At 54.1% G+C, this 17241-nt stretch overlaps 1 protein-coding gene across 2 annotated transcripts; it reads left to right on the forward strand.

The window, feature by feature from the left end:
* Positions 1 to 2356: 2356 nt before the first annotated feature.
* On the forward strand, positions 2357 to 16845 carry ELOVL1 (ELOVL fatty acid elongase 1). 2 transcript variants are annotated; one of them, XM_014939315.1, is made up of 8 exons: positions 2357 to 2386; positions 13051 to 13112; positions 13550 to 13740; positions 13909 to 13989; positions 14196 to 14252; positions 14573 to 14678; positions 14835 to 14971; positions 15371 to 16845. In XM_014939315.1, the coding sequence occupies exons 2-8, from the start codon at positions 13067 to 13069 to the stop codon at positions 15623 to 15625; spliced, it is 873 nt and encodes a 290-aa protein (XP_014794801.1). In that variant the 5' UTR covers positions 2357 to 2386; positions 13051 to 13066; the 3' UTR covers positions 15626 to 16845. The 2 variants fall into 2 exon arrangements, with proteins under 2 accessions (XP_014794801.1, XP_014794800.1); XM_014939314.1 differs by lacking the exon at positions 2357 to 2386 and adding an exon at positions 11111 to 11353.
* The last annotated feature ends 396 nt before the right edge of the window (positions 16846 to 17241 follow it).

Here is a 17241-nt window from a genome sequence, read left to right on the forward strand (position 1 = left end):
GACTCCAGGACCGAGAGAGGAGAAAGAAATTGCATTCAGAGCAGAAGAAAAAGAGAGTGACCTGGAAATTTATTCCAACAGCAGGAAGAGGCTGGGCTGTGCAATTTGGGGCTCCTTGTTAGAGCCTGACAAGCCTGCCAGCAAGGGTGGATCCAGAGGAAAGAAGGCATGCTTGGAGAAAACTATGAGATGTGGGATACGAGGTGGAAAAGTACCTTGCAAGGAGCGGGAAGGAATCCACTGCTGATCTCTCATTTCATGGCAAACAACATACCAAGATTTCCTCTGATTTGAACCCCAAATCAATTAAAAATAGATTAATGGTGCAAAATAAAAGCAGAACAAACAAGAAGTGAAGAATAGCAAACAAGGTTGATGCCTATACTTAACAAGGGAGGAAGAGGGATGCAGACAGCTGCAGGCCTGCCAGTCTGATGTTAATAGCATTCAATTAAAGAGTAACGCAGCGCATGGACAGGAAATGGAAAGTGGGATAAAATATGGTCTCTTATGTCTGACTAACCTGATTGATAGTTAAAAAACCTTTCCATAAAGCTGTGTGGACTCCAGAGAAGGAGCTGGGAACCTTAGGACCAACTGGGAAGCTTGGTAGATGTTGGGGCAGAAACGAGCACAGGAATTTCATGTGGGAAGGAGTGGTTAAGGTCAAGATGAAAGCAGAGCCCGGTGAAAGGGAGCATATCAGGACACAAAGAAGGTTACTACTGTAACCTTCAATCCTACTTTGTGAATGTTCTTGTAGACTGATTGCCTTAAGGACTGGCACAAATGGTAGGTGTAATCTGATGAAATTAGAATGTGTGGTGCATTGGCATTGTAGGGGAAAGTGAAGGAATGGCGTACCACCAAAAGAAGGCATGAAAGTCACCAGGAGTGTAGTTCTTCACCTCATTTGGGGGACTTTGTGAGCTGCAAGCACTTGAAGAAGAGGAGTTATAGGAGTAGCCGGCCACAGAGTGACTCTGAGCTGTCACTGCAAAAGCAGAACTAAGAAGGGAGAACGCAGCCCTGACTGTATCCACACTGGAAATTCTCACCAGGTGAGTGTAAAGTCTGTGACCACTCCTGGTCACTCGTCTTCAGGAGAGCAAACTTGAACACCAGCTGTGGCATTTGGTGCAGGGACCAGCTGGCTAGAAAGAAGATGCTGGAAAAACTTGTTTAGCCTTCCGTGTAATGGCTGAGAGGGAGATGATTGCTGTCTACAAATACATTGGGGCATAAATATCAAGGCAAGGACCTATGTGAGATAAAAGACAATGTTGGCACAGGAACAAATGGATATTAACTGGCCGCACATCAAATTAAGGTGGAAATGAGAAGGTGATTCCTAACAATTAGCACAGTGAATTCTGAAACCGCCTTCAGATCAGGCGAGCGCAAGTCAAAGTGCTGCCACTTTTCAAGATGGAGCTTGATAAGTCTGTGAAGGCAACAGAGGATGGTGCTGGAAACAGCATGCAGTTGGGCTTCTTTCTGGGGTGTCCTTCTGCCCTGTTTCCAAATGCTGGCAGTAGCTCCTGTGGTGCCAGTGGGAAAAGAAAAAAAAAAAAAAGAAGAAAGAGCATATGTGCCACTTGTTTATTGATCTGTAGCTGATTGTTTCCTAAAAGTGCAAGAATCAAAGAGTCCACCTAAACCATCCAAGCTGGGGTTGTCCCGTTGACACTGAGCTCTTACGAAGGTGCATGCACCGCCGCTTACAAGTGACCAGGATGCAGATGACAACCCAAGCTTTGCCCGGCCTCTCTGCCCACCGTGCTGCTGCTTGGCCTGCTGGGGTGGACTGGGACCACCACGGGGGAACCCACAGGACTGGGACTCTCCTTTGAAATGATGGCGAGGTGTCACTGGACTCAGACAGGACCGACTCCACCTCACCACCACCACCAGAGGAAGCAGAGGTCGGTGCCAGAGCGATGCCAGGGCCTTCTCTCTGCCATTTCCCTCACCACCACCCTCCAAGCCAACCCTCCGGACCCTGCCCAAACCCGCAGCGGTTTCCCAGCCATTTTCCCTTTTTTTTTTATTTTTCCCCTCCTGATGCTGCCCCTCCATCTCCCCACACAGCCGCCTCACCCCTAAAATCAGCCAAAACCGCCCCAAAAACCCAGTACACACTACCCCCCCCTCCCCTCCAAAATGTCAGGGAGCTGCGCAGCCCTGGCCCTTGAGGCGATGCCGGCGTGGGCATGGCTAAGAATGGGCGGGCCGCGACGCCAGCGCCGATTGGCCTCTGGGGGCGAGCGCCGCCCTGTGGGCGGAGCTCGCCCTCCAGAGGCCAATCGGCAGCGGCGGGGGGGGAGGCGGCAGTATTTAATGGCGGGGCAGCCGTGGTGGCGGGCAGAGCGGGGTGCGGTTGGCGGTGAGTGGGTGCGGCCGCGGGGGTTGCTGCGTACACGTGGGAAGGGAGGGGACCTTCACCGGGGCCGGTGGGCGCTGAGGAGGGGGAGGTACGACGGCCCCGCCGGGGTGGTTGGGTGCTGTGCCCAACCGACCCTGCCTGGTGGGGTCGGGCTGGGGATGCCTGGTGTTTCCCCATGGGAGTGCTGAGGCCTCAGTGGGGGTTTAGCTGCTGTGGGACTGAAGCTTTGCCCGTCAGGGATGGTGGGCCCTGCCCCAAGAGAGGCCTTGAGGGGCTTGGCACCTGCTGAACAGCCTGCATGAAAGTCGGGTGTCTGTGTCCCTTGTCACCCGGGATGCTCTGGGGCACGGGAGGAGGTGGGTGGTGTCCCCCCTCACCAGAGCGTTGGAGGGATGAGCCTGGGGAGGCCGTGGCCTGATGGGCGGGATGGGTGTTGCGACATGCCCTTGGCAGGTGGCGAGGCTGGGTGCGGCTGCCACCAGGCAGGAAGGGGGGGGCTGTCACCCCCTTGGTGGGGTGGCAGTAGCTGTAATAGCAGCAGTGTGGATCCTTGTGACAGGCCAGTGGCATGCAGACCCGCCTGTGTCAGAAAGAGGAAGATGAATGGAGTCCACGTTGTGTTGTTGAGGTGGTTTTTAACAGCAGCTGTGTCCTGATGGTGTGGGGAGCTGCAGTGCTCCCCAGAGACCCCAGCTCAGGGCCTGGTGCTGCTGCCCCAGAGCAGCCTCTGGGGTGCCTGGGGAAGGGTAATTCCTGTCCCACAACCGGCAGACCCCCTTTGGAGCAGTCCTCTGTCCCAGACTGTCCCTCTGCACTGTCCCGGGGCAGTGCTGGGGATGCTTTCCCAGCCTGCCGGGAGGGAGGACTGTCTCTCCTCGTGGTTGTGTGCCAGGGCACAAGCACCCTGGCCTCGGTCCCGGCAGGTCTTTGCCCGGTGGCCATGCTGGGGACAGGGTCCATGCTGCGCCGGGGCTGCCTCCCTGCTGCTGGCGGAGACGGGCGCTCAGCCAGGGGTTTGTTTCCTCTCGGGGTCAGGATCTGGTGGCCGCGCAGCCTCGGAGCAGGGGATGGGCAGCGCTGTGGTGGTGCTTCTGGAGGGGCCGGGGAGCAGCTCTCCGGCTCCTCCCGGCCTGCCCCCCCACCTCCAGCGGGGAAGGCCGCGGCCAGGGCTTAACCCCCCCCGGCCCTCCCGGCGGCGATGCAGGGCCTCCCCGGGGCCAGCAGCCGCCGCGGTGTCACGCAAGGGCCCTTCTCCACCGCCCGGGGCCCGGCTTTACAGGCTCCTCGTTGGCGGCGGGGCCGGCGCTCGGCCGGGCCGCGGCACGGCGCTTCCGGGGCCCGGAGCGGCGGTAGGCCCCGGCGCTGCCCCACCCCGAGGCCCTGCCGGGAGCCGCCCGCGCTTCCCGCTCCCGGGCCGGGGGGCGGCGGGAGAGGATCCCTGCGGGGATCAGCGCTCCCTGGGGCCCGGGCTGGAGCCGCCTCGCTGGGGATGGGGGAGTAAGGCCCATGCGGGGCACCGCCCGGGGATCCCGGCTGCGCTTGGCTCGCCGGCACCCTCCATAGTGTTGTGGCCGGTGGGCTCGGCCCTGGCTGAGCGCTGCGGGGATGTCGGACAGCCGGGGGGGCTGTGGTCTGCTGGGGCTTCACTGCAGCAGGGCGAGAGCAGCCTCCGGCGGTGGTGCTGGCTGCTTGGTGGCTGGCGAGCTTTCTCCTACACAGCCTTCAGCATCAATGTACCATTGAGATAGCTTTTTCTCTCCTCCCCCGGGCAGGGTGGCAGTACCAGGCCTCCCCCGCTGCTGTGACACAATGTTAGCTTTGAGTGCTGGCTGGTGTAGGTGCTTGGCCTCCTTCTGGCCCTTGCTCTGGAACGCCGGTGGGAGGAGGAGGGAGGTCTGTCACCCTCCTGGTGGCAGCAGTAGCCTGGCCGTAAGCTCACCTCAGGCTGGTGGGTCTACACTACACCTCAGGCTCAGGGGTCTACACTTGCTGGGCAACTGCAGGCTTAATAACCATGGCCAAATGCTCATCTGACCTTGCAGAGGCGGTACTGGACTTGATCTGTAGGTCTCTTATGTGGGTCTGTTCCTCTCTTCTAAAGAAGAGGCAGTTAGGAACGCTGCTTCTTCCTGATCTCTGCAACAGACTAAATGAGACAGCATAAATACACAGGCATTGCAACAGGAGGGGAGGTTTTGGGGGCAGCAGTACCTCAGTGTCCAGGCTGTGCCTCGCCAGGGAACTGTCAGGTGCTTTCCCTGTGACTGACCAGGTTGGTTCGAGAGTCCTAAGGGCAGGAAGAAGTGAAGTGAATATGCCTCCCATAGCTCAGTGGGCAGTGTGGGATAACACTGGGTGCTTTCCCTGCCTAGTGCATTCCTTCAGAGCATCTCTTCCTCTCTTGGAGGCCAGGATTGCCTGTGCAGCAGTGCATCCATCCTGCTGTGCTGCCCCAAATTGATCACCTTCTCTTTTGCTAGAATGTAGCCAGGGCAGATTCCTAGCTGGATGGAAGTGACCTTCCCATCAGACCTGCTGGGCAGCTTCTTGAGGATGGTTTAGAGAGTCAAACAATTGGCTGAACCCTTGGGGCTTTGCTGAGGCTGCTGTGTCTTATCTCTCTCCTAGGAAGCCCCTTTAGCTTATGGGTGTCAGCTGCTGCTGACAGCCTGTTCCTTTGAGAAGTAGCATGATGCCAGCTGTTGCAGCATCTTCTTGCTGTGGGGATTAAGCCATGCCACCCACACAGCCTGGGCTTCCACAGTCCTGTGCTGCATTGTATCCTCACCTCAGTTTCCTGAAAGTCTGTTAGATGGGGAGATTACATGGTCCTTCAGCACAGGTACATAATATGAGAGAATGTACTGTTAAAACTGGGGCTAGGAGAGTAAAAACTTTGATCTAGAGGTGTTTCACATGTTTTGGAGGGGAAAATAACTGAGCTTATTCAAGGTGCATAGTGTCTCCTTTCTCTCCTGCTGGGTAAAAGCTTTGCATCCCCAGGAAGCTATGAAGCTGGTGTCAGAGCTGCTTGCTTGGCTTGCCACTCTCCTTGAAGATTGTGGGTGAATGCTTTCCCCTTTTCTGCTGGGGTTACAGCCCAGTCAATGCTCAGGCTGAGATACCTCCTGCAAGCTTCTTCCTAAAGAAAATATTGGGAGTGGTGCCTGTGATGACCCAAGAGATCTTCTGTGTTTCTGTGCCTCTGTATTGGCTTTGTGCTAGCTTGTGCCTTGCTGGCTCTCAGATGGTGGGAGTACTTGGGCTGGAAAGTCTGGTTCTTGCCAGTCAAACAGGTGAGGCAGCCTAGGCTCCTGCAGGGAGGAGCCGGTCCCCAGGAGCCAGGGCTCTTCCCTGCAGGAATTGTGGGGCTGCTGTTGCTGAGATGACAGGTTGCAGCTGCCACAACCAGCTCCCCACCAGCAGGCTTGCGTCTGGATGCTATCTGAGACTTCAGTGGCTTGGAGGTGGTAACTGGGTCTGATGGTTCTTCATTTACCTTAGCATCTCACAGGGTATTTAATTTCTAGTGGCTTCTTCCCTGTGGGATGGCTCAGAGTGGTAAGCTATCACTGTGGCAGCAAATTCTCCAGCCTTGCTGCAAGGAGTGCTCTTACCCTGTGGATCAGATCAGCTAGCTTGCTCTCGTGGTTTGTTAACAGATTTGCTCTGTATACATACAGATTTATATCTTGTGCTGCTTCTACATTAACCTTAAGAGACTTTTCCTGTCTATACAGGATCAGCAGTAGGAACAACAACCCTGCCTTTGAGTGGTCCATCTACACCTGTATGGAGATAATTGGGCCTAATACTACTTTTTTTGGGTGTGTGTTGGATGGCTGTGAACCTTGTTAATGGTGGTATCTCTTAAGCCATATGGCTGTTGGGATGTGTGGTACGTGTACTGTGCTGCTGGAGTCTGACATCATTAGTATTGTTGGAGAACATCCCTTTCTCATGTTAGGTGGTTGTGTGACTGCAGTGCCTTCTTGGTGTGGAGGGTAGAGGAGTTCCAAAGATCTCATGGTGAGTTCCAGGCAGTGACCCCTTATCTCAATGAGAAGTGGCTCTGGGTTCACACTTCAGCTTCATGAATGGTCCAGATAAAGCTGTTAGAGGCATTTTAGGAGTATTTCCTTTCTGCATCTTGCTTTGTAGACTTTTAATGTCCATCTCATTTTGGTGTGCCTGTCCAACTAATGCACAGGCCTGGATGGGAAAGAGCACAGTAATCATTACTGTGTAATGATTACAGACACTGCTGTGAGAACAGAGGTGAAGCCTTGTAGTGAGGCACTTGCATAATGGTTAAAACCACAGAGACAAATGCTCTGGTACTGTCTGTCCCACCTCCACATAGGGTTTCTCTGTGCTTCTCTGCTAGAGGGCTTTGGAAGGCTTGACCTATATCTAGAAGCGGGTGTCAGCACTGCCTGGTCTAACCCTGCCTGTCCTCCTCTATCACCTGCATAGTTCTGTCCTTCCTGAGTCCTCTCCCATGCACCCTGGGGGACTGCTGGGTGCCATCACTTTAGAGAGGGAGCCCAGCCATCTCCACCTCCTTTCCCCCTCACCTGGTGCTGCATGAGGGAGTGGACACAGCTCAGTGTGGTTGGCTTGGATAGGAAATACCTACAGAAGGGGAAAAATAAGGTATATCGCCCTCTGTTCTTTTCTTCATTCACTTCTTTACTCCTTTGTTCCTTGCTGTGTCAGACTTTCTGCCAAACGTTGCCTTCTCCCTGACTGCTCTCATCTATACTGATAACAGTGCCCTGACTACGCAGCCACTGGTGTTAAATGTGATAAGGAGTGAAACTTCTAACAGCTTGCCTGATCAGCCTGGGGAGGTGCTGTCCCTGAAAAAGCAGTGTGCTCTGCATATAGATCTTTGACTGCAATGTATGCTCTTGTGGGACCTTGAAGTCTGATTACCTGCCTCGTTTCTTACAAGGTTAACAGTGCCCTATTGCAGTGGGCTTGTTCCTTCTGAAAGCTTGTGGGGTGCCACACTGACTACCCGGGCTCTGCAGAGCTTGCTTGCTACCTAATCTGGGAGTCTCCTGTTTCTCTCCCTTCTTCCAGCGAGTATGGGAAGGGGAGAGCTTAATCTCTGTTTACAGGATGCTATCCAAAGGCCTCAGGGTTTCACAGCCACTGCGTGAGATCGTGGTAGGGTATTAACACACACTTGGTGAAGATGAAGAAACTCCTCAACTTCAGGCAGGTCATTTCCTGCCACTGGGAGCCAGTGTGCCCAGAGCAGTGCTCAGTGAGCCTCCCGCACCAGCTGCAATGGCAGCTCTTGCCAGAGCTGTTGCATATCAAGAGTTTGAGAGTTTACATCCTTCTCTCTGAACGCAGTTTGTCCTATACTGGCTTCAGAGTTTGCTGCTACAGAGTGTATGGTGCCAGGCTGGTAGTCATGTCCTTTGACACTCAGCATGAAGTAGCTTGCAGTTTGTCCTATACTGGCTTCAGTTTGCTTATACAGAGTGTATGGTGCCAGGCTGGTAGCCATGTCCTTTGACACTCAGCATGAAGTAGCTGAGCCAGAGGAAGTGACAAATACATGGGATTCCGGTAGGAAAACTTATCTGGTGATGCTATCATGAAGCTGCCTTGTAGATTTTTTTGGTTATGTCATGGGCTGAGAATTCTGGGACTGTTTGTCTTCAAACTCTGATCAGAAAGTCTGTCCCGAGTCCTCAGAGACAGAATGTTGGGCCAGGAGAGCTCCCTTTCCTGCCCTGCCATAATCTGCTGGTATGGCTTTCCACGCTTGGAACATAGTGTCTTGTGTGCCCTGTAAGCACTGGTGCACAGGCATCTCTTTATGTTGTAATTTTTCTTATAAGGGGAAATGATGACTTTAAGGCACTCTTGTCCACATGCTACTAACTGAGTCTTCAGTGAGATGAATGAAACCGTTACTGGTACTGCAGATGTATGTGAATACAGCTCTCATGTTGAGTGTTCTCTGCTGTATGTGCTTGAGCTGGTGTCCCAAGACGCTGTGTGTGAAGTGAGTGTGCACTGGCTGGTCACAGACCCCTCTCCCTTTCACCTGAGCACAGAGTATCAGAAGGTGATCCAAATCAGTTTTCTGTGCTTCATGGTAAACTTCAGTCTTAGAGCAATCCTGCTGTGGGGTTCATAAACAGGGTGCTGCTGTTGCTCGGGGCTGGCCAAGCTGCTTCTTCTCATCCTGCTCTGCCTTGCTGCTTGTGTGTTGTTCAGGGCAGACATGATTTTGTGCTCCTTGCTGGATTCACTTGTGTGTAAGTTCAGAAAAGCTTCTTCTGGAGCTGTGACTGACAGCTCTTGGTGATAGTTTGAGGTGCCACTTGCAGTGTGCTGTGTGGAGCCCTGCCTGTGCCTGGTCTGGGGCTACCAGACCCTGGGTTGGTCAGTCCCACTCTTCCACAGCAATAGCTGCTGCTGGCAGATGCTTCTGAACTACAGGTCCCCATAACTCTGCTGGGCACATGGAGCTGCATACAGGCCTCACTGGACCCCACAATGACTTTCTGGAGCCCCTGGAAGCTGGGCAGGTGCTGTGGTGGGGAGCTGGGGGAAGAGATGCCTCTCCCTGGGAGACTGTGGAGCTCAGAGCTACATCAGGCAGCTCAGGGTCAGGGATGGGGGTTGGTTTCGTCTCTGGCCAGCTGGTTATCTCCTGACCTTTGAGGGTTGTTGCTCCCTTGGGAGCCCCACAAGGGCCAGGCCTGCTTTAGCCAGTTCAGCAAGGGCTCTGTGCCAGCTCTCCCTGGGGTGTCAGCTCTGTGGCCACCTACCAGACTGTTTTGGTGCTGCCTGTAATTAAACTAGTGAGGAGATTAGGGTGGCTTGCTCTCTCCCTTATTACAGGACTGATTTGTGACTCGAATGCTGATGGGGTAGGAGTGTTGGGTGTTGGATGGCTGGGGCTGAGTCTGTTCTTTGCAGGTGGCTACTGTGTGGGGAGAGACAGGCCCTGTGAGGCTGTTAACAAAGCTAACTGGGTTGAGCTCTAGTCTCTGTCAGTGTCGTGGTTCACAATACTGTGGTCTGACGACTCTGGGGCTGATTATAAACGGCCTTGCTGTTCTTGCTGAAGTTGCACTAATTAGCTGTATAGCTTGTTGGAAATAACGCAGTCTGCACGTTGCCTGGTGTAAGCAAGTATCTAATCCTTGATGTTGGCTACTGGGACAGAATGTGGCCTGGTACTCTGGTTTGCAAACAGTGGGAACTCTCTTGCTGAGATGGGCAAGCGACACCCAGTTGGTGAGAGGTGGAAGGAGATATGTTGCAAGGTTTCTAGGTATTGTGCAGGGTGTGTTTGGGCCCCAAGGGTTCTTGGTGCTTTGAGATGCTTGGACCTGTTTGCTTGACTTCATCTGTTGAAGGCTCAGCTTTGGGTTCCCCATCTCCTCCCAGCTCCTTGCCCAAGAGGATCAGGATCCAGGAAGAGTTAAAGGAGAGTGTCTTTGTGCAGAGAGGACAGACACCAACCAGCTTTAGATACTGGCATTGAGAGGTGCAGTGTAGCGTGGAGGGTAGTAAGAGCAGACGCCTGGCTGGCTGGTGAACTCCTCTTAAAGTGCAGAGGGACATCATTGTGGGGTGAGTTCAGGTTCCCAGGTTATCTCCTGTTGTTGCTGTGTGCTGAAAGACCCCTGCCTGCAGCAGAAGGGCTGGTATGGAGCCATGGTGGCTCAGTCAGGCCAGTGCTCTTTGGATCCTCCCAATTAGTGAAGGTAGTGCTTGGGGCTGCTCTACAACTACCCCTCTGCAGCAAAACTGCCAACACCTCAAGGCCAGTGGCTGCCCCTTGGGAGACAGAGGAGGGTGAGACATACCTGCATCTGCTCAGGGAGCAAGGCACACTTCAGCCTCTGGCTCATGCAGAACCATATAGCATGCCAGTGTGGGTACCACATCTTGCAAAGACCTGGGGTTCCCTGGAGATGTGGTTGCTCTATTAGCTGAATGCAGCAGGATGTTGTTCTGCCAAGGGAAGCTTGGGGAAAGTGCTTAAGTCCTTTTCATAAGGGCCTGTAGCATAATTCTGCTAGTTCTGCCCTGGTAAAAGTCCTGGTGCTTGCCAGAGCCCATGTTCAGCACAAGTCCAATGCCTCCCCTCTCCCTGTGGCACGTATGGCTGTAGGAGTGCTGCAGGTGCTTCACAAGACACAGCAGTAAGAGGAACTTGTTGCTGTTCACACTGGTGGGGACTTCTGTGCTAGTTCTGGGTTGAAATGGTCTTCTCCCACTGCTTAGGGGGACAATTGTCTGGGTTCAGGGCTGCAACCAGGATGACTCTTGTCTGCTGTGTGCACCTTTCAGCAGGTCTGTCAGGGCAAAACTGTAGTGTGAGTCATCCTACCCAAGTCCCCACTGTCCTGGGACCCCAAATTGTTTTGACTTGGGGTCCTAATTGGCCAGTGATGTTAGAACCTTGTTGGCATCAGGATCAACGAAGTAATCCATAGTGCTCAAGTGTTTCCCTGCACTGTGAGATAAAGCTCTGAGCTTGTGGGCGACTGATACTATCTTCTCATCCTAGCCTGCCCAAAATAGGCAAGTGCTCTGCAGGAGTTTTGTCTCTACCCTGGTCCTGTAGTAAGGCTGACTCATTCAGCTTGATAAGATAAACACAGAGCTTAAATAGTCAGGTACCTGTGCTGGGAACTAACTCTTGAGGGCTCCTCAATCTAGCAAATAAAGGTGTAGCTGGATGTAGTGGTTGAAAGCTGAAACTAGACAGACAAGTTTGGAGCTTGCTCTTAGCCATTAAAGCAGCATAAAGCTCAGCAGCTTTCAGGACTTGTACATACTGTGTTTCCCACAGCTGGTGCCTTGAGTGGCTCTCAAGGATGCTGTAGTTCCTGCTACGCATTTCTGGCCTCTGCTGCATGTGGGGAGTGGATAATCTTGGCAGTCCAGGACCTTAAATACTACTGGTATCACGGGGATACTGTAAGTGAGTTTTACTTGCTGTTAAACTTGTTGAAACCTTGGGCTGGGAGGGTGAACTTCTGTTCTGCTGCTGGTGGTCCTGGGGTGTGGGGTTCAGTCCCAAGTGGACTTTGTCCTATTGCTCTAGCTGCCTCCAAGGTAGCATGAGGTAACCTTCCATGCTTTCTGAAGCCCAGCAAAACTTCTTGGGCTCTCCCTGGTGTGTGTGGCTGTGTGGGCTGGTCTGGAGCCCTGCTCAGGGGAATGGGTACTTTGAGGGGTGAAGCGGGAGACCTATTCTACCTCACTGCTCTTGCAGAGAGGCTGGGTGGTGCTCCCCAGTTTGGAGGAGCACACAGAGTATGACTGGGCAGGCACAGAGCCAGTGCTGTTGCTGCACTAAAGTGATTTGCAGAGAGTGGTGAGCCAGAATGGTGTGCACCAGCCTCCGTGAAGAGTGCTGCTGGCAAAGCCTGTCATGTAGGTGCTTGGTAGCACTATACAGGTAGTGTCTGCTGTAGTCCCAGCTAGAGCAAAGAGCATTTCACTGAGCTCTTCATCTTGCAGCAAAGCTGAAGGAGTGATACTGGTGCTGATTGGTGAGGGCTTGAGGTGGTAGGGGCTGCTGGATACTCCCAGCTGAGACCTTACTGGGAAGAAAGTTACTCTAGCTTCAGCCTCTGGGCTGCTGGTCTGGGGACCTGTTTCCCCAGGCCTGTGTGTGGGCAGTGATTCCTGTGCACCTTCCTGGAGGAAGGGGTATGTGGAGTGTCTGGTAGCAGCTGTGGGGAATGCCTCCCTCGCAGGTGGGTGAGGCTGGGTGTTCTGCTTCCCTTCCTGCTGCTCTGGTGTTCTGTGGGCTGGGGGAGGTTGTGGAGCACAGGGGGCTGGGTGAGGGTATTTCAAATGTGCCTGCAGCAGCAAGAGCCTGGGCCATTCCTGCTCTTCTGGAGAGCATCTGACTGATATGTCCTTCTCCAGCAACTTACTCTACTACCTGGGGATACTGTCCCCTGTCTGGAAGGGGTGTGGAAGTGTTATTGCCAAGCAGGATGCACCTAGCCTCTCAAGTGCTGGGTTGTGGGGTGGTAGTTCTTGTCAGGAGGGTTTTGTGCAAGATGTGAAACCAGGAACTCTCACACCAGAAACTGGCATCAGTTTCTGAACTGACCACTTTCCTTCCTCATGCGGTGGGTCTGCCCTTGATGCTGTGTTGCTTCTCTGGAGGGGATCAGGGGACAGGAGCCCAAAGCTGATCGTAAAAGCACTGCTCTGTGGGGTGTGTGGGCCAGCTCTGCATCTCCCTTGGAGACCCTGAGCAATGGATATGGGTGGCAAGGTTGTTGGTGTTACCATGATGAATGTGGGTGATACTTCTTGAGCATGTACTGCAGGAGCAGGATTAAGGGGCTGGAGATATGGCTCTGAGGTTGGTAAGCTTTCCTAGCTTGCCTGAAGTGTTAGTTAGGATCCTACCTTAGAAGGACTGCTGGGGTGGATGGTGGGGTTCCCAGCAGAGCTGAGGAGACAGGTCCAGGCTCAGTAAGAAGTAGGGAGCATGTGGCTCAACTGGAGAGTGCATACTGGTGTGTGGTCAGCTGAGGAATGCTGGCCAGGTACATCTGGCTGTACCTCTGAAGCTATGCTTGAGACTTGCTGATCTGCAAGGTGCCCTCCTGGGAGAACAGCTGCCTGATCTGCCCTTCCTCTCTCCACAGAGATACTGCCGCCACCATGGAGGGGATTGTGACAATGTATCAGGACTTCATGAAGAAAGCAGGTGAGTGTTTGACTCAGCTGTGGGGCAAGTGGCACTACATGCCTTACTGCCACAGGCACAGGAGGGTGGTCTGTTGTCCCTGAAGTGGTCTGGGTCTAGCTGTATCCTGCCTCTGCCCTGATATAGGTGCAGCTCTGGGGTTTTTTTGGGCTGGCTGTTACAAGGTTGTCTCGCCTCAGTGCCTATGCAGGCCCTTTTGAGACACTGAAAGCCCTCTGCCCAGGAGGGCACAAGGCTGCCCCTTTCAGCAGTGTGGCTTCAGGCTGTACCTTACTGAGTTTGGCTGGCTTCACCAGCTTCTGCTCCCTGACTGCCCCCTACCTGCATTCCTGTCCTGTGAGAACAGGATTGCCATGTCCTCCACTTTGGCATTAGTGTTGCTGGCAGCAGATTGGGGTGAGGACACTAACTGCTCTGCACTGTATCTCTCTCCTCAGACCCCCGCATTGCTGATTATCCACTGATGCAGTCTCCGTTCCTTGTGATGGGCATCCTTCTGGGATATGTCTACTTCGTACTATCCTTGGGTCCCCGGCTAATGGCCAACAGGAAACCTTTAAACCTGAAGAAGTTCATGGTGCTATACAACTTCTTCCTGGTGGGACTCTCACTTTACATAGTCTATGAGGTGAGTTGTTGGCAGTAGGCTTTGTGTGGTGTACACAATGCAGCCCATGGAGGCTGCATGGGTGATGGGGGGGGCCTTTTGCAGGCTGTTCCCTGCCCTTCTGTGCAGGGCTTGGGAAGTGCAGTGGGTGATGTGTTGGGCCTCACCCTGATGATGCTCTTGTTGCAGTTCCTGATGGCAGGGTGGCTTACTGGGTACACCTGGCGATGTGACCCTGTGGACTTCTCGCAGGACCCCAAGGCCCTCAGGGTGAGTTCTCATCCCTCTCCCAGTAAATGGGGACGGTTTTTAGTGCTTGTGTTTGGACAGTAAGATCACAGCTACCTGTGTCTGAGGCAGAGGACTTAAAGTCCCTGGCTCTTGGTTTCACTCCAGGGTTACTGTGTGGAGGCCCTTAGTCTCTGGGTCATGCTCAGGCTGAGGTGGGTCTCTAATGTTAACCTTTTCTATTACAGATGGTGAGCGTTGCTTGGCTCTTTGTCTTCTCCAAGTTCATCGAACTGACAGACACGGTGAGTGAGTTACTGAGGAGGCCTTGTTGCTGGGCAGGGAGTTGGGGTCCTGTATACTTGGGGTAGGTGCTTTCTTCATCCCTTCCAGTATGACCTGGCAGTGCTTCTGTCTGGTGTCACTGCCAAGGAGGCCACTCTGGGCTATTGCAAAGCCACTCTTGGCCTGTTATAGGTCTGGAAGCTGTGGGGTGACCTAATGTGTGGTGGCAGTGAGCGTGGTGGGGGAGGTGTTGTTGAGATCAGACACTGAATTGTGGTCCAGCCTGCTCGGACTGCTCCCATGGCTGCGGATCCTTGATGCTGTTGGGCTTTCATTGCAGGTGATCTTCGTCCTGCGGAAGAAGAATGAACAGGTCACATTCCTACACCTCTTCCACCACTCTGTTCTGCCTTGGAGCTGGTGGTGGGGAGCAAAGTTTGGTCCAGGTAAGATGAAAACTGAGTGCACAGCTTGGGGGGAAAAAGTTAGCTGGGTTAGCTCCAGCATAAGGGTTTTTAGCCCTGCTGGGCTCCTAGGAGCTCCTTGCAGTGCTAATTGCTGGGGAAGGTTGACTTATGCTAATGAAAAATCTGTCTTAACAGGGGGAATGGGCTCATTCCATGCCATGATCAATTCCATGGTGCATGTTGTCATGTACTTCTATTATGGGCTCTCAGCAGCAGGACCTGCCTTTCAGAAGTATTTGTGGTGGAAGAAGCACATCACGGCCATCCAGCTGGTGAGTCTGTGCTGTGGAGCGGAGCATGTGCCCTCAGCTTCTGATGCAAGGGACAGGCCAGCCCTTGTACCTATGAAGGGTGCAGTCAGCAGCTGTAGTTGCCTCTTCTGCAGCCTCTCACTCTGGATTTCTAGCAGCTCTGGTCTGCTGCAGGCCTCTGATAGCCCTACCAGCCTGGTTGGGGAGTAGGTGCTGCTCGGCCTACTGTCCCATATTGGGAGGGGGAGAGGCACATGCTTGTTTTGGCCTCTTCTGGCTGCTGCTGACTGTGCCTCACTGTAAGGACCCCCACTTCAGAGTGGGAAAGGAGCTTGTTGATTTCATTAGCAAGAAGGTCTTTAGTGGGATCCCTGACCCTGCTCCCATGAATAACTTGTTGCTACTCTGCCTTGCTCCCAGGCACAGTTTGTGATTGTCTCCGTCCACATCTCCCAGTATTACTTCATGCCCAGCTGCCAGTACCAGTTCCCCATCTTCATCCACCTCATCTGGATTTATGGGACCATCTTCTTCATCCTCTTCTCCAACTTTTGGTACCAGTCCTACACCAAGGGCAAACGGTTGCCCAGGGTGGCTCAGCAAGCAGCCCAGCAGAACGGTAGCAGCATCCATGAGAATGGCACTGTCACCAACGGCAAGGTCAAAGCCAACTAGAGGGCAAGGCCCTCCCAGAGCCAATGAGAGCCCCGGGGCAGAGGCAGCTGGGACCTGTTCCCCTGCTCCTGGGTGCCACTAGCCAAGTCAAGTGCCTACAGACTGTTGTACCCCTGTGCCCAGCCCTGCTGTCCTCTGTCTGCATGCCCAGCCCCTCTGCTCTGAGCAGCCATGGGCAACTTCTCCTGCTCCGGGGAGGGCTCATACTGTTTTTGGTGTTGCTGAGCAGAGAGGCAGCTGCCTGCATCACAGCTGTGGGGCTGCAGTCCCATTCCAGTGTTTCCAAAGGAACTTCCCCAAGTGCCTACATCTGGCCCTTCTGCCTGGGGGCCATTTCCTTCTGAGTAGGACCAAAAGAAGAGACCGGTCCCTGTCCTGGTGCCCTCTCCTCTTCCCTGGCTCATCAGAGCCTGTGTGGATGAGCAGACTTGTCCCTGGTTGCTTGCTGCTGCCAGCTCAAGCGTGAGTGCTCCTGCTCTACCATGCCTTGTGCCACCTTGTTCCACGCCACAGTGCTGTGTGTCCCTACTGGTCCCTGTGTGCCTAGGTGGGGGGGTCTTGCCCTGGTGTCTCCGTGCTCAGGTGTGGCTGTGGAGAATGTAGGGGCAGCGTGTTTGGGACTTGAGGCCCAGACCTGCCCAGTACAGTACACATGCCTTGTGCCTAGTGCCTAGCGGGGTTGTGACAGCCTGAAATGCCTTCCCCCCCACCCCCCCCAGTAAGCCCAGGTTGCCTTGCCTTTCTGTGCCTGGGCTGGGTGCTCGGTGTGTGCTTTAGCCACACTTACCTGATCCTGTATGGCAGCTGGTGGCTTGTTCCAGAGTGGGGGGAGCCAAGCTCAGCCTTGCCTTGGACCACTTCCATTCCTGCGAACTCAAGACTTGAGCAATAATTGCCCCTAGAAGCGGCTCCCAGGCTCTCCAGCTTGGGCCCAGCCCTGCTCTGGCGCAGTGTGAGCACAGCGGAGGATGGTTGTAGCCTGCCCTGCTGTGGTGTAATAGTCAGCACCTCTTGCCTCTCTGGATCCAACTGGGCCTGGGTGAAGGTGTACTCTGCCCTACAGCAGGGCAGCGCAGCAGCTCTCCGGGGCCCGGTGCCCATCACCTGCTCTGGCTGTAACCAAAACCGTGCTTGTGGCCTTGAGGATGAGGTGAAGGAGCCAGGCCCTGTCAGAGTGGGCTGCTCTTCTATCACAAATAAACAAAACAGAAGGAGAAATGGCTCTGCCCTCTTCTTTTTCCTGGCTTGCTGTGCTCAGAAGCTGTCCCAGGTGCTTGGTCCTGCCTAGTGTGGTTGGAGGCAGGGCTGGGAGAAGCAGCTGGTGTAGCAGGTTTGTGTGTTGGGGGGTAGAGGGTGATAGCAGTGTGCTGATGAAGCAGATGGCAGATTGTTTCCAAGCGCTTTGGTAGAGCAGTGCTCAGGGCAGGAAATGTGTCAAGGCTCCTGTTGTGAAAGTGGCTCCACCCTGTGAAAGAATGGCTGGGGTGGAGTGTGGGTGCGGGCTGGGACCTGGGCCAGCTGCCCAGGAGGAGCTGCTGCTTTTCAGAAATCCTGGGGAGCTGAGGTGGGGCAGAGCAGGGATTAGAGCCCCTGGAGACCCAGGTGATGGGGAAAGA

This window comes from Calidris pugnax, unplaced genomic scaffold (assembly GCF_001431845.1).
Source record: "Calidris pugnax isolate Ruff unplaced genomic scaffold, ASM143184v1 scaffold18, whole genome shotgun sequence".
NCBI lineage: Eukaryota > Metazoa > Chordata > Aves > Charadriiformes > Scolopacidae > Calidris > Calidris pugnax.

Coding starts and splice junctions, on each gene's coding strand:
- ELOVL1 (XM_014939315.1), top strand. CDS start 13,067: ATGGAGGGGATTGTGACAATGTATCAGGACTTCATGAAGAAAGCAG. Junction 13,741..13,908: donor CACTTTACATAGTCTATGAG/GTGAGTTGTTGG, acceptor CTCTTGTTGCAG/TTCCTGATGGCAGGGTGGCT. Junction 14,679..14,834: donor GGGAGCAAAGTTTGGTCCAG/GTAAGATGAAAA, acceptor CTGTCTTAACAG/GGGGAATGGGCTCATTCCAT.